Raw genomic sequence first — 15,828 nt, 5'->3', positions numbered from 1 at the left:
GCGAGTGCTTCCGAGTCTACCGTCCATGGAATTTACGTTACTTGAGGGAATGGGCTGCTCTTTTGTCTATGATAGCAGCGCCTTGAACTCCTCGTACTCGATCTCACCGCTGCCGTCCGTGTCCAATTCGTCTAGCATCCGGTCGATGTCGATAGGTAGACCAAAGTCCTTCTTGATGAGCTGGACCAGCATTTTGCGCTCCACGTGGCCCGTCTTGTCCACGTTTCCCCCACAAGCTACAAATGCGTCTATGAAGTCGGACTCGTCGTCAAACTGCGCAGCACGAAGTTTCTGAGCTTCAATCACCTGCAGGAACTCGGCGAACTCAATTTCACCGCTATGGTCGTTGTCAACTTCCGCGATCATCTGGAACAGCTCCTCGTCTGTAGGTTTCTGTCCCATGGCCTCAAGCACCTTCGAGAGCTCGTACTTGTCGATGGTGCCACTGCCATCCTTGTCAAAGTGCACGAACGACTCGCGGCACGCGTCAATTTCTTCCTGCGTGAGAATCATGAACACAAGTCCAAGCTCTAGTAGCTGTTAGGCAAAGCAAATCGGCAGCAATAGCCTGCGACGCTTCAATCCAGCAACGTATACAGACAAATAAACAAATAGACAAATAGACAAATAAACTCTATGGAACGTTGAAAACAGCAGCCACGTGTAATCAAAGATAATGCTAAACAGCACTTCCGGGCTCCACATACATCGTGGCGCAGTACATTGCATCTTCATGCTGCTTTCAGTTCCTTCAAACGATGCTAAATCGCACGCGTCCTTCAATTTCTTGTGCGTTGATGATTATCTTCTTGCTTTCCTTAGATTTTGATCAACAAAATCTCACGCACGTACAGCGTCTGTCAAAACGCATGGTAGTCACGTGAGTCAGCATGGATACACAATGTTCAATATTCATCAACAGCAGCAACAGACACATCGACGTACCCAAAGGCGCTCACGCTTCTCCTGCGTGGGCAACAGACGGACGAGCTGGGGCACAAGCTCCTTCATCTGAGCGTGCGAGCAAATAGATAGCAGGTAGCTGAAGTAGGCATCCAGGGACATGCCATCTTGGCCGAAAAGGCGGCAGTTGTCCTTGAACACCTGCAGGTTCGCGTACGGGCACTTGGTCTGCACGAAGTTCATCACCTCCGAGTACACCTGCTTCATCTCTGCGCCCTTCGCAGATGGTGGGAGGGGCGGCACGGGCTGCTGAGGGGCCTTGGGGGCAGCAGGCTGCACGAACGAGTTGTACATGGCCTGTGCCTCCGGGGGTGCCGTGTATGACGTGTTAGGTGCCGGTGCTGGGTATGACTTGTACTTCAACGACGGATTTGTCGGGTGTGAGTGCGTCGACTCGCTAGGCACTGGAGGTGCTACGCCGCTCTTTCGCTGCTCGAACTGCGCGTACAGCTCCCGTTCCGACTTGTACGAGCTGTATCGTCGGAGCCGCGGGTCATTGGGGTCCGGCTGCACACTAGTCGGCGCCGGCAGCGACGACGACGACGACGATATCCGCTGCTCGCGGTTGGAGTTGGAGAACGACGAGGTGCGCGCGCCCGAGAACGACGCGCGGGCAGCAGCGGCGTGGTCCGCAGCATCGGGCGTGCCGTTGCTGTTGCTATGGCGGTAGCTGTTGCTGGTGCTGGTGCGGCCCGACCCGAACGAGTTCGGGTTGGGCTCCACGCCGAGTCCCTGCTGCTCGCAGGCCCGGCGGATGGAGTCGAACAGCACGTCGCACGATCCGGGGGGTGGGGCCACCTGGCCGCTCAGGATCTCGTTGGGGGTGACCTTGCGGCCGTAGAACTGGCTGTTCATCTCGCCGCGCACCATGAACGTGGAGCCGTGCAGGCCCACGCCGGCGAACGCGCCCTTGGCGTGGCTGTACGTGTAGTTGCCGCTGACGCCGCCTCCGCCGGCGTTGACGCTGGCGCCGGCCGAGCGGCCCACGGGGCCCACAGCCAGATCCAGGCCGGCGCCCACGGAGATCTGCGTGCCCTTCTTGAAGGTCTTGACGGCGCTCGGCGAGCCCAGCACGATGAGGAAGTCGATGATCTCGCCGCCGATCTCGGCGCCGAAGCCCATACCGGCCGTGCCGATGCCCGAGGGCGGTGACCAGGAGCCGTCCTCGAGGCGGGCCACGACCACGCCCGTGCCCATCTTGCCGGTCCAGATCATGCAGGCCTTGACGACCGTGAGGAAGGCCAGGCCCGCGGCGTTCTGGATCATCTCGGCGGGGATGGCCGAGTCGGCGTCCACCGTGGAGCGGAAGCACGAGTCCAGGATGGCGGCGGCCTTGACGATCTCCTTGTCCATGGTCGAGTGGTAGGGCATGTGGAGCGGCATGGCGGCGGCGGGGGCGTGGTGACGCTTAACGGAGCTCTTGCCTTCCTGCTTCTCGGTTCTCTTTGCCTAGTCGGACAGCGATATGATGAGCGTCAGAACTGTGCATCTTGGAGTTTGTATAGTTCGCGTGGTGTGTCTCACACGAGGGACTTGTATTCGGAGTGCACCCATCGAGGGATGGGCAGAGTGTCAGTGTGATGAGGGAAACGAAGGGTTCGATTGAGTGACTGGTCGGACTAATTTTTCGAGCCCTCGTCTACGTCCTCGAGGACGAGTGAGCATGCCAGGAAGATCGCCATTGTCACAGGTGGACGAGAAAGTGGCGAGCGCCATGGCGCCATGCCATGGCGGCCATGCCCGCGTTCGCCCCTGCTGCTGCACCGCTGTGTAAGCGAAGCTGGCCGCTCAGGATGGGCAGCAAGCCCAGCGCCCAGCGATCCAACGCAGCGCACAGACATGTTCAACGGACCTCTTGCGCTCAGTATGCTGTGCCCGTGACGTGGACGCTCGCGCTCCACTCGACAGCCATGGTGTTCTCTGCCTGCAGCTAGAGGTGAAGCACCCCTAGACTGACTGCGTTTGCCCTGCCAAGTTGGCAGTGCCAACACCAATCTGCAGCTCGCCTGTGCACCTTCAAGTCGCAGTGCATCCGCTCAAAAAGATCCCAGCAAGACTACATGTAGACCACCAGCTGCGAAGCTGAAGTACATGTACCTTACCTTGTCCTTGGCCCTTGACCTCCTCGACCACCACCACCCACTGCGGAGCAACCATCGCCTGCCAGCATTGCTGCATACGGAAGAAACATCGTCGTTTTGGGGGTCCTCCCTTGCGGGAAGAAGATTTATTTGCTATTACATGGGAGAGAACGCCGCGGCGCCAATGCCCCGAGACGACCTCAGCTCAGCTGAAACCAACCAAGCACTCAGCCACCTCAAACCATCAACGCCGCCGCGGATACTAACGCCGGAAAGCGGCTACTGTACGCCGTCACCCGGAGACCAGACAGAGCGAACGAACGCTGTGCTACGCTTACAGCACGTTCACGCAGTTCAGGTTGTGGTACGCCTGGTGCAGACGAGCGATCATCGACTCCTCCGACTTGCGCACCCACACACGCGGGTCGTAGTACTTCTTGTTCGGGGCGTCCGGGCCCTCGGGGTTGCCGATCTGGCCCTGCAGGTAGCCCTTCTTGTCCTCGTAGAACTCGCGCAGGCCGTTCCAGTACGCCCACTGCGTGTCCGTGTCGATGTTCATCTTCACCACACCGTTGCCCACGGCCGTCTGGATCTCCTGCGCCGTCGAGCCCGAGCCGCCGTGGAACACGAAGAACACCGGCTTCTCCGCCGCCAGACCCTTCTCCTTGGCCACGAACTTCTGGAAGTCGCCCAGGATCTCCGGGTGCAGCTTCACGTTGCCCGGCTTGTACACGCCGTGCACGTTGCCGAACGCCGCGGCGATCGTGAAGTACGGCGACACCGCGCCCAGCTCGTTGTACGCCAGCAGGATGTCCTCCGGCTGCGAGTACAGCGACGCGTTGTCCACGTCGCTGTTGTCCACGCCGTCCTCCTCGCCGCCGGTCAGGCCCAGCTCCACCTCCAGGATCAGGCCCATCTTGGCCATGCGCTCGAAGTACTTCTTGCTGATGGCCACGTTCTCTCCATCGGCTCCTCCGACAGGTCCAGCATGTGCGAGCTCCACAGGGCACGCCGTGCTCCGCGAAGTACTTCTCGTCCGCCTCCAGCATGCCGTCGAACCACGGCAGCAGCTTCTTGGCGCAGTGGTCCGAGTGCAGGATCACGGGCACGTTGTAGTGCTTGGCCATCGCGCGCACGTGGTACGCGGCCGCAATGGCGCCCAGGACCGAGCCGTTCTGGTTCTTGTTGTCGATGCCCTTGCCGGCGTAGAACGCGGCGCCGCCGTTCGACGTCTGGATGATGATGGGCGACTTGATGTCGCGCGCAGCCTGCAGAGCGGCGTTGGCCGTCGACGACGACGTCACGTTCACGGCCGGGATGGCGAAGTTGTGCTCCTGCGCGTACTTGTACACCTTCACCACGTCCTCGCCGTTGAGGACGCCGGGCTGCACGATGTCGAGGAGACCCATCTTGAGTTGGTAGGAGGTGGTTGCTGGGGGCTTGTGGGGTTCGAAGCAAGATTCGAAATGAGCTCTTCGGCGGCAAAGGCGAGCGTTCTTTGCTGCGTTCTGCGCGTCATGGGGCCGCGTACGTCAGGCGAGGCTACCACGTCATGATATTTCGCATACCCTGCGAGAACGTATATTTAGGCCTGTGGCAAGTCGAGCATGATCTGCGCCAGCAATCAAAGCCGCGAGGGCACAGCAGTCGGTCTTTGGCTGGAGACAAGGTGTTTGAAGATTCACCCGACGCAAGTGAGCGTGCTGTAGCGCGTATTTGCGTGCCAGCAACACTTTGAACGAGAAAGTTCGCCCACACAGCCCGTCTACGAGTGCTGGAGATTGCCCCTCGCGGAATTAATCACCTGCGGCGATTAATGCGATCTTACGGCGGGTATCCGCTCGCTGCGCGTTGTCCGGGTCAACTTGTCCCAAGACCTGCTCATGCTCATTGCCGAGTCCGCCCTGTTAAACCCAGCCGAAAGCGCTGGTTGCCACGCACGGGAAAAAGAAACACGCGCGCTCATGTGTCGCCGTTAGTCGCCAGCTTGCATGCACACATGCTCGCGGCCCTCGCCGCCGGCGGCCTTAACGGCGAGAGCCCGGGACGCCAGGCGGATCGCGCCTGCTACTTTTACAGAAACACGCGCCGTTTGATTCGCGTCAATCGTGTTACACTTGGTTTCACTATGCGCGCATTTTTCTTCAACCCGAATGGCTTCGTGTGACAAAGCCTTGTCAGCTCCCTCGAACGGGTTTGCCTCGCGACCCGCCGCCCGCTGAGGCGATTCCACCTCGTCTAGCGGGCAACGTCCGTCGGCCTCTGGAGGACGGACGGTCATCGCGCCGTGAGGTACACACACAGGGAGTAAGCGCGCCCGCGCTTGGCGGAGGGCGTTGTCAGAGTAAAACCCAGACCACAGTCCACGTCGAGCAGCGCTCTCTGAGTACAGCGGAATGTCGGCATTGCAATACGTTTTGGTGATGCTGGCGCCACTACAGGTAGAATCGCTGGTGCAGCCCGCACTTCGAAATCAGTCACGACAGCGACAGCGAGCTGGGCTTAATTCTCCAGTCGCCGAACATGCATGCTGATCATGACGAACGCTTCAAGTATTGGATGCCAAGGCTTCAGCCCGGGCGGTTGGCTGTGTTAAGGGAGAGCATTAATTAACTACTTTAGCGAACTCCTAGCTTTCGAGATACGCAAATGCACTGTACCGCTGGGTAGATTGTAATACATGCAAACACACTTTAACTAGGCTGCGCGTCCTCTAAAGGGATCAGCCCAGCATCGCATTGCTTAAGTAAGGCATTGCGAGGACGAATGTTTTTACGACTACAGCAATGTGAAGCAGTGGTGGCGGTGGCGATACGCATCGAGGTGTGGTGCGTCACGGTATGTTACTGTTTGTTACTGGCACTCAGATCTATTGCTGACCTTGCTGAACGCGAAAGGAAGAACTCTAAATACTTGTGAAACAGTTTTTCAGGATTCAATACTGGTAACATTTGGCTGTTGCGCGGGACAAGGCTAAATCCCAACCACTGAACGGTATATTCCTTTGTATTGGTGACTTCGTTCGGGCGTAAAAAAGTTGTCCAGGCAACTCTGATCCAATTCCGCTGCGTATTCGTGAAAACCAACTTTATCGGTTGTGGCGAATCATCCTCCTTCACCGTAGACAAATACGCGCTCCGAATTGAGGTACTTTAGGTAGGCGGCTTCGATAGTCACCTTAGTCAACGCTCTGTGCCCAATAATCGCAGTACCGGTAGCCTAGATGCCGCCACCATGAATTCAACACGACTATTTTCACTGTACACATTCGGCAAGAAATCTCAGGGGCCTTCGCGTCCTTGTGTCGAGTAAAGCAGGCGCGGTGCAACCACCTATTGTATACATACTGTTCACACGTAGCGGTACCATCATCTCAACGACATCCGGGTTGACGTGGAGGGTCGGTGACCTACTACTAGACACATTTGCGTGGGGAAGCGACTCGAGTTTGAAACTCAGTGGGCATTCGGGTACGGATGTATGAATTGACGGACAATCCATTGAGGATTGCCAGATAAGGCACCTCACATAGTATCTTACGGCAAACCAACGCTAAGATTATTGTTCTGGGTGCGAATCGTGAACCTTTAGCGTGTCGTTGATCAGTCCATATTCCACATATATATATAAACATATTATGTTTATGTATGACGATCCGGCCGCGCTTCATTAGGCCATGGCGCGTGGTTACCAAAATTATCCCCTGTGCCCACGTGGGCACCGGTTCTGAGCGCCGAGCGCAAGCCCCCCCCCCCCCCCCCCCCCATCATCGTCTTCAAAGATAAGGAAGTATGCATCACCAACGGAAGCTGCCGCTGGTGAATATATGTGCGCTGTTGTTTTGCTGGCACTACAGCATTTGGACTGGTGTCGCTACGGGAGACGTCGCTCGAATCAGGCATTTCAGCCTGTTGAGGTGTCGAGAGCAGTATTTAGCTTCACGAATGTGCACTCATAGCCTCGCCGCAGGAAACTTGCTTTCTATCGTGTGATCTTGCCATCAAGTACGAACCAGACTAAGAGTCGGCTGAAAGCACAAAAGCACAATTCTGTTACCGGTAAAAGTACATCGCAAACGACGTCTTACAACGGCGTAACAGCTTCACCTAGCGTCATCCAGGTCTGCGGATTGAACACACAGCACGCGCTCGTGTTCACAGCACACAATTTTCATAGATTAAGCGATTGCTATTGCTACACCACAGCGAAGTTGGATGAACCAAGCACGGATCGACAGGTCATACCACAGCTCAAGTTTGCAGCTGCATTAATACCCTTTCAGCGCCTATCCGAGCTGTGGTGGAAAGGTGGCAATCATTACTTGCAGTCTCCTGCACGTTTGAATCGGCTGCAGCTTTCTCTTTCCCATTGAACACGGGGGGGGGCGAGAGACTTGACTTCGCTTCGAGCGTGATAGGCCAGATACCAAGTTGAAGTGAGCAGCCTCCTCACTGGAGACCATCACGAGGATTGAGTGTCCGTTCTCATGCACATCGAGGCGTTTGCTCCCTTATTTTGATTGCACACAAAGTCATCAGCGGGTGGGTCTAATCCCAAACGGGTTTCTCATGGGCCGGCCTGGATCCCAATCTATGCACCCGCGAGCCGCACCAAGCAGCCAAAAGCTCCCCTTGCTGCCCCCAAGCCGAGGAGCTCATTTCGAATCTTGCTTCGAACCCCACAAGCCCCCAGCAACCACCCCCTACCAACTCAAGATGGGTCTCCTCGACATCGTGCAGCCCGGCGTCCTCAACGGCGAGGACGTGGTGAAGGTGTACAAGTACGCGCAGGAGCACAACTTCGCCATCCCGGCCGTGAACGTGACGTCGTCGTCGACGGCCAACGCCGCTCTGCAGGCTGCGCGCGACATCAAGTCGCCCATCATCATCCAGACGTCGAACGGCGGCGCCGCGTTCTACGCCGGCAAGGGCATCGACAACAAGAACCAGAACGGCTCGGTCCTGGGCGCCATTGCGGCCGCGTACCACGTGCGCGCGATGGCCAAGCACTACAACGTGCCCGTGATCCTGCACTCGGACCACTGCGCCAAGAAGCTGCTGCCGTGGTTCGACGGCATGCTGGAGGCGGACGAGAAGTACTTCGCGGAGCACGGCGTGCCCCTGTGGAGCTCGCACATGCTGGACCTGTCGGAGGAGCCGATGGAAGAGAACGTGGCCATCAGCAAGAAGTACTTCGAGCGCATGGCCAAGATGGGCCTGATCCTGGAGGTGGAGCTGGGCCTGACCGGCGGCGAGGAGGACGGCGTGGACAACAGCGACGTGGACAACGCGTCGCTGTACTCGCAGCCGGAGGACATCCTGCTGGCGTACAACGAGCTGGGCGCGGTGTCGCCGTACTTCACGATCGCCGCGGCGTTCGGCAACGTGCACGGCGTGTACAAGCCGGGCAACGTGAAGCTGCACCCGGAGATCCTGGGCGACTTCCAGAAGTTCGTGGCCAAGGAGAAGGGTCTGGCGGCGGAGAAGCCGGTGTTCTTCGTGTTCCACGGCGGTTCGGGCTCGACGGCGCAGGAGATCCAGACGGCCGTGGGCAACGGTGTGGTGAAGATGAACATCGACACGGACACGCAGTGGGCGTACTGGAACGGCCTGCGCGAGTTCTACGAGGACAAGAAGGGCTACCTGCAGGGCCAGATCGGCAACCCCGAGGGCCCGGACGCCCCGAACAAGAAGTACTACGACCCGCGTGTGTGGGTGCGCAAGTCGGAGGAGTCGATGATCGCTCGTCTGCACCAGGCGTACCACAACCTGAACTGCGTGAACGTGCTGTAAGCGTAGCACAGCGTTCGTTCGCTCTGTCTGGTCTCCGGGTGACGGCGTACAGTAGCCGCTTTCCGGCGTTAGTATCCGCGGCGGCGTTGATGGTTTGAGGTGGCTGAGTGCTTGGTTGGTTTCAGCTGAGCTGAGGTCGTCTCGGGGCATTGGCGCCGCGGCGTTCTCTCCCATGTAATAGCAAATAAATCTTCTTCCCGCAAGGGAGGACCCCCAAAACGACGATGTTTCTTCCGTATGCAGCAATGCTGGCAGGCGATGGTTGCTCCGCAGTGGGTGGTGGTGGTCGAGGAGGTCAAGGGCCAAGGACAAGGTAAGGTACATGTACTTCAGCTTCGCAGCTGGTGGTCTACATGTAGTCCAGCAGGGATCTTTTTGAGCGGATGCACTGCGACTTGAAGGTGCACAGGCGAGCTGCAGATTGGTGTTGGCACTGCCAACTTGGCAGGGCAAACGCAGTCAGTCTAGGGGTGCTTCACCTCTAGCTGCAGGCAGAGAACACCATGGCTGTCGAGTGGAGCGCGAGCGTCCACGTCACGGGCACAGCATACTGAGCGCAAGAGGTCCGTTGAACATGTCTGTGCGCTGCGTTGGATCGCTGGGCGCTGGGCTTGCTGCCCATCCTGAGCGGCCAGCTTCGCTTACACAGCGGTGCAGCAGCAGGTTCACTGGCGGTCGCTGTTATACCCTGCAATATGACTGAGTTGAGATCCGCATGGGCGCTATAGTTCATTGAGACGAAACGTTTGTTGTAGGCAAAGGCAAGTCGCATGCATCCGTGGTATGAAGACCTGAACAACTTTCTCCGAGCAAGGTCGCAATGCTGGAGCAAGATCCCCATGGTGCAAATCGCACGAGAGCACTTATGTGGAACACGGTACAAAACGTGGTGTCCTGCACACGAAGCGGATCTTGAAGAGCCGCGACAGATCCCAAGCTGTGTCCCTTCGTGTGCATTTGCTGAAGGCGCACTCCTGAACAGGCTGCTCAACAGCTGCAGCACTTCGCTATTCGCATCCGCGTCAGGTTGTGTGTTACCTCTCGCTGCCAATATGGAGATGGAAAAGAAGTTGCTCAAGAAACTCTGCCGGGACAACGACCTGTACGTGACGCCGGCCATCAACGACAAGCTGTACCTGCACTACAAGGTGAGAGGCGTCAGGGAAAAAAAAACTGCGCGGACATTAATGCGTAGTGATAGTGTAGTTACTAAGTGCTGCTTGCATGATGTGACAGGGCTTTCGCAGTATCAAGAACCTCGAGGAGTACACAGGGCTGAAGGTTTTGTGGCTGGAAGGCAACGGTCTGCCCCGGATTGAGGGACTAGAGCACCAGACAGAGCTGCGCACACTTTATTTGCACGAGAACTTGATCCAGAAGATAGAAGGGCTCGAGTCACAGCTATTGCTAGACACGCTCAACCTCTCCCAGAACCAGATCTCCTGCATCGAAAACCTCGGACACCTCAAGCAGCTAACGGTAAGCGCTTGACACGTCTCGGAGTTGTGACAGGAATGCTATCTGACTAGTGCCTCGTATTTTAGAGTTTAGCACTCAAGTCCAACTATCTTACGAGTGCGAAGGACATCGCTCACATCCTGGAGTTGCCGAGTCTGTCGGTGCTGGATATTCAGAGCAATCGCATTAACGACGTCGACATCGTAGACATCCTTGCCCAGCTGCCGAACCTTAAGGTGCTGTACTTACAGGGCAACGAGGTGGTCAAGCATATCAAGCAGTACCGCAAAACGCTGGTGTACCGATGCCGCAAGCTCAAGTACCTGGACGACCGGCCGGTGTTCGATGATGAACGTCGTCGTGTTGAGGCGTGGGGGAAGGCTCTGGAGGCTTCGAACGGCGATATGAAGGCGGCTCAAGAAGCAGAGCGGCAAGAAATGGACACAATCCGACGCGAGAAGAAAGAGCGCGATGAGCAGAACTTCCTGTATTTCGAGCAGATGATGATTGAAGGTCGGCGCAAGCGACGCGAAGAAGAGGAACGCAAGTGTAAGGAGGCCCAAAACCCAGAGAGTGAAGAACAGCCAACAGAGGAGATTAACCCGTTCTCTGGCGAAAAGATTGTTCCTGTTCAAGACTGTGCCTTCCTACAGCAAGAGCGGGAGAAGAGATGGGAGGCGGTGGTCAATGCGCCCGATGAGCACGATTTCAGTGGCAACAATGCTACCAACGAAAACAACCAGGACATTGACTGTGAAGGTTCTTTGCCATCAAATGAATCCACCCCAACCGGAGCCATTCCTGTCGACGAGCGCCGTATGGAGGTTCTTCACCAGTGTGCCACCGTGGGAGCGGGCGATTCTTCTGGCAAAGACCCCTTCGTTAACAGCTCCTTTCAAATATCCCAAGCTGGCAGCGGTAGCATTGGCGAGCTTTCTGCTGCTCCGGTTTGTCCCGTCGATAGTAGCGGTATTCAAGCCGCGAGTGTTCGACTGGAAACCCAGTCTGAGGGCATTGCTCAAACGATTGAAACTCAATCTGTTGAGATTCCACAGGCGATGTTAGCACCACCCCCGGCACCTATCGCCATTTCACCACGAGATCTACCCGTTACGACATCAACAAGCGAAGAAAGTGAGTTTCGGCTACCCAAAATGGTGCAGCAGAACTCGACACCGGCAATACAAGCGACAGATAGCTCTACAAACTCCCTTTCCCCTCCGCCCCCACCAGTGTTGGAGACCGAACAAGCGACGCTAGTTCTGCCACCGCCGCCTCCGCCCACCCATACGAACGTCAATGAGCTCGATTGAGTGCTCACGAGCAATTAAGCAACGCGTTCTCTTTGAAGTGTATCATTTCTCCCTGCAATAAACCACGCATACCGTGTCTAGTTGCTAAACGCCGACTGAAGCTTGAAAAACACTCGTAAAAAAGAGTTGATCCAGCGAAGACAAATATTGCGTCAAATGTCTGAGGCTACGTGTACAGTAATAGCCGTCTTGAGTGGTGTTGCCGGGATCTAACTACTTTTGCAGTCTCGCCTGGATGGATCCGAGCAGCCAGGCTGGGATTTTCCCGGGTTGGTGGGGCACTCCCACGGCAGTCATCTTCCGCTGCCATCCTAACGTTTGGGGCAGCGAAAACTTGTGTCATGCAGAGGACACTGGTAACGATCGCAGCTTGGAAAATCTTCATGGCACTGGTCGGTGGGGGAGAAGCTCGATTGTGAGGACGCAAATTTGGATATGGTGATATCTTGGAGCGACTGGACTGGACGGGTCAGTGAATTACTTCGAAGTACATGTATTCAGGGAGGGAAAAGCGCTACGAATCGCGCGTTGAAAGTCTACACGCCTTGATTACGATGGTGTACTATAGTAACTATACTTGCAATGCGTTGCGCTATTAGGATTGTCGTTTGGCGTAGTTCGGGTTCATGCAGAACCGAGCGCCACAATCGCGTTTGCCGTGCTTACGAGCAGACATCGATTGTCAGTGTAGCATGAGATATGTCTGTTCGTACGCACGACTCAGACATACATGGGCACCATTCGAAGTGTTGTACTTCTAGGATAGTCTTTGTGAATGGCAGAGACACCACGATAATAATGCTGTCGTTCCCATTAGAGTCGCCTTTATTTAAAATCCGCAACCTTGAACGCAGCATAGTCTTTTGAAAGCGGTGAAGATGTCATGGATCTAATCGCGATGTATAGCATGAAGAGCACTGCTGTTTTTTTACAGTTTGTAATGCAGTCTCTTTTAAACCTGTGCACTTCAAGTGCTGTAATTCGTGGGAGCTCACGATCTCGCGCTGATTTGTGCTAGTCATCACAAATACCGAGAACGTCTCCTGGATGTGTCGCCGCCACCACTTCCCGCTTCTACGCCGGTCTTTGGCTTTGCTCAATGATGTGCGTTCATACCATATATATGAACAATTTTGAGTCGTCGTACAGTAGAAGCGGGAAGTGATGGTGGAGACATTTCCAGGAGACGTTCTCGGTATTTGTGATGACTAGCACGAATCAGCGTGGGGTCGTGAATTCCCAGCTCTCAAAATAGTAAAAATAAAAACTGCAGAATATTAGCAGACATGCTCTTCAGCTATAAATCGTGGGAGGATTGCAATTAGATCCATGCTGTGCTCACCACTTTTAAACGCGCATGCTACGATTATATTTTTCAAAGTTGCGGCAATGTTAAAGGACGACATTTGTCTCGTGGTATATTTGCCATTCATCCTCCCGTTGAATTACATCATACTGTACGATATTTGGAGTGGCTGTATGAATCCTGCGTAGGAGAAGGGATACAACTTGAATATTGGTTTATCACCCTACATTGACGGATCGTACACACGATCCCGAACTATGTCACGACAGTCCTAGCTAGCGTACCGCATTCCAAGTATAATACATGAACGAGGAAGCAACTGATGGAAGTACATTCAAAACGCAAGTCGATTGTTGGCAGCGCTTTTCCCTTCCTCAATAGTTCACTGATAACCATTGCGCGCCACCAAGTACAGTCGCACGGGATCCCCTCATTTTCCAATTTGCGACCTCACCCAAGCTTCTCCGCCTACCAACCAGAGCCATGAAAGTTTTCCAAGCTGCGATCGTTGTCGCCGTCCTCTGGATGACAGAAGTCTTCGCTGCCCCAAGCATCCGGATGGCAGCGGAAGATGACTACCGTGGTGGTAGCCCCAGTAACCCGGGAGGAAAGCCTGGATGTAAAGACCCATCCGATCGAGACTGCAAAAGCAGCTAGATCCAGATGATGAATGCACCAGCGGCGCTCAAGCCGACTACAATTTGCAAGACAACTGTCTCGGAATGTCTGTCTGCAATCGATCACTACCTTTCCTCGTCGTAAGTTTTAGATATTGCTGTCAATAATGCAAACAGTTTTTGACATTCCTAACTTGAATGCTAGTTCACTCGTTTGAATTACTGAAGTATAGCAAGGTGAATGGGGCAGGAACATGAACTCGACCTGGTGGCGTATACATAGGCACTACTGTAGTAGTACATGTATTTCAGAGCCTGCTGGAGCTGGCGCTTTGACTACCACTTGCATTGAAAGTGTCGTGTAGAGGAGAGAATCCTGACCGGCAGGAATCACTGCCAAATTGTCCACAGAACAGGTGACTTCGACGAGTACTTCATACTGGTAGCTGACAGCGAGATGAGGAAGAAGCGGAGCTATAAGAGTAAAGACAGCACCGATGCATTACAAGTCTAGCTTAGTGGTGCGGCTGTAAACGCGTCGGACACGTAGATATTAGCTGCAAAATTTGTTAGCGCAGACATCTCTTCTGTCCGCCAGGCCTCTTCGATCGGTTCCCTGCTTTTTAGTGCTCGCAGTACTTGCCCGGAGACACGCCACCCGCGGAACCGCTGTCCGATTCCAGCGTGGAGAACGTCTGCTGCTGCTGCTGGTTGTTGTTGCCATCCGAGGACGGGGCTTCGGTGGCAACCGGAGTGGTCGGTGCAGCCGTAGGAGCCGCGGTCGGTGCAGCCGTAGGAGCGGCGGTCGGAGCAGCCGTAGGAGCGGCGGTCGGTGCAGCCGTAGGAGCGGCGGTCGGAGCCTCCGTAGGAGCGGCGGTCGGAGCTTCCGTAGGAGCGGCGGTCGGAGCAGCCGTAGGAGCGGCGGTCGGTGCAGCCGTAGGAGCGGCGGTCGGAGCAGCCGTAGGAGCGGCGGTCGGTGCAGCCGTAGGAGCGGCGGTCGGAGCTTCCGTAGGAGCGGCGGTCGGAGCCTCCGTAGGAGCGGTGGTTGGAGCTTCCGTAGGAGCGGCGGTCGGAGCAGCAGTAGTAGCAGCCGGAGTGGCCGTAGTGGCGACCGGAGTGGCCGTAGTGGCGACCGGAGCGGGGGTCGGAGCAGCCGTAGTAGCGGCCGGAGTAGCGGTAGTAGCCGCCGGAGCCGTGGTCGAGGCGAGTGCCGTGCAAGTGGCCTGGAGGTTGGAGATCTCCGTCATGAGCACGATGTTCTTGCCGACGATGCAGTTGGTGAGTTTGAAATTGGCGCTGCCCACGAGCGTCGACAGGATGGTCTTGCACGAGTCCGAGGCGCAGATGGACTTGATCTGGTCGGGCGCCGAGGCGGCGTTCACGGTCGTGAGGTCCACGGAGCCGTCCAGCGCGGCGCTGAAGTTGTTCTGCGTCATGCACGTCACGAGCTGCGAGTTGACGTTCAGGCCCGCGTAGGCGTTCACCAGCACGTTGCTGTCGCAGTTGTCGAGCGCGTCGGCGGCGCCGAAGAGCAGCATGCCCAGCGCGGCTCCAAAGGTCCAGCAGCGCATCGTGTCCGGGGTTATGTCTGTGTTGGTGTCCTTGGACGGTCTTCTCCTCTATCGGGACAAGCTGGCAATGAGGGCTTGGCCCCTGCTGTTGCTCCGCGGGTGGAGCGGGAGATCAAGTCAGTCGTGTCAAAGCCTCAGCGACCACAAGGAGATCGGCACGGGGAAGCCATCTGGGCGCCACGGACGAGCCGAGGGTTCTGCACAAAACGACGACGGGCACCTCTACGCCGAGAGTGAGGCGGTTTCGGAGTGCCCACTGCGGTGCGGCACCGGGTGCCGGACTCCACGTGGAGTGACGCACGGCTTGCGTCTGACAACGGGTGTTTTTGCGGAGCGGAGCGTCGATTGACAAGAATGCGAGGAATCACCATCGAAAATGGAGGAGAGCGGCCGCAGCTGGATCATCCTGTGTGCATTAGGTTCACGAGTTGTTGGGTCGTGCTGGCGTCCCTGGCATGGCGAAATGTCGAGGCCGAGCTCACAGCGCTGCTTCGGCCCGTCATGTGGCACAGCCGCCACTGCGACGTACCGTTCGTCCGCACAGGATGGTGAGCGGGACGGGCTGTATGCTAGGATAGCCGTTCTTGGCTATCTTTCCCTGTCGAGGACGACGCTGACGCCCCCCTGCCCCCACTCCCCCGGCAATCAAGGCGTGCTGTAGGCCCCTACACCGCTAAAACAACCTTGGCATCCTTGATACTTGGAAGTAAACTTGAGGACAGCTGCG

The 15,828-nt window shown here is 56.3% G+C and overlaps 5 protein-coding genes across 5 annotated transcripts; 2 read left to right on the top strand and 3 right to left on the bottom strand.

Moving 5' to 3' along the window:
- Positions 1-66: 66 nt before the first annotated feature.
- IUM83_17169 (uncharacterized protein) lies at positions 67-2,346 on the bottom strand (the record flags this gene model as incomplete). The annotated part of the gene is made up of 3 exons (XM_067942101.1): positions 67-537; positions 849-857; positions 946-2,346. 3 exons carry the CDS (start codon positions 2,344-2,346, stop codon positions 67-69), a joined length of 1,881 nt encoding a protein of 626 aa, XP_067790901.1.
- A 1,032-nt stretch (positions 2,347-3,378) lies between these two features.
- IUM83_17168 (fructose-bisphosphate aldolase, class II) lies at positions 3,379-4,453 on the bottom strand (the record flags this gene model as incomplete). The annotated part of the gene is made up of 2 exons (XM_067942100.1): positions 3,379-3,988; positions 4,074-4,453. The coding sequence occupies 2 exons, from the start codon at positions 4,451-4,453 to the stop codon at positions 3,379-3,381; spliced, it is 990 nt and encodes a 329-aa protein (XP_067790921.1).
- Positions 4,454-7,759: 3,306 nt separating this feature from the next.
- On the top strand, positions 7,760-8,836 carry IUM83_17167 (fructose-bisphosphate aldolase, class II; the record flags this gene model as incomplete). Its single annotated transcript, XM_067942099.1, has 1 exon — positions 7,760-8,836. One exon carries the CDS (start codon positions 7,760-7,762, stop codon positions 8,834-8,836), a length of 1,077 nt encoding a protein of 358 aa, XP_067790923.1.
- A 1,052-nt stretch (positions 8,837-9,888) lies between these two features.
- Positions 9,889-11,607, top strand: IUM83_17166 (dynein assembly factor axonemal; the record flags this gene model as incomplete). Its single annotated transcript, XM_067942098.1, has 3 exons — positions 9,889-9,984; positions 10,073-10,315; positions 10,381-11,607. The coding sequence occupies 3 exons, from the start codon at positions 9,889-9,891 to the stop codon at positions 11,605-11,607; spliced, it is 1,566 nt and encodes a 521-aa protein (XP_067790924.1).
- Positions 11,608-14,153: 2,546 nt separating this feature from the next.
- IUM83_17165 (putative carbohydrate-binding protein) lies at positions 14,154-15,101 on the bottom strand (the record flags this gene model as incomplete). Its single annotated transcript, XM_067942097.1, has 1 exon — positions 14,154-15,101. The coding sequence occupies one exon, from the start codon at positions 15,099-15,101 to the stop codon at positions 14,154-14,156; it is 948 nt and encodes a 315-aa protein (XP_067790922.1).
- Between the last annotated feature and the right edge of the window lie 727 nt (positions 15,102-15,828).

Source organism: Phytophthora cinnamomi (assembly GCF_018691715.1).
Source record: "Phytophthora cinnamomi strain GKB4 chromosome Unknown Contig43, whole genome shotgun sequence".
NCBI lineage: Eukaryota > Oomycota > Peronosporomycetes > Peronosporales > Peronosporaceae > Phytophthora > Phytophthora cinnamomi.
This window is presented reverse-complemented; position numbering and strand designations above follow the sequence as displayed.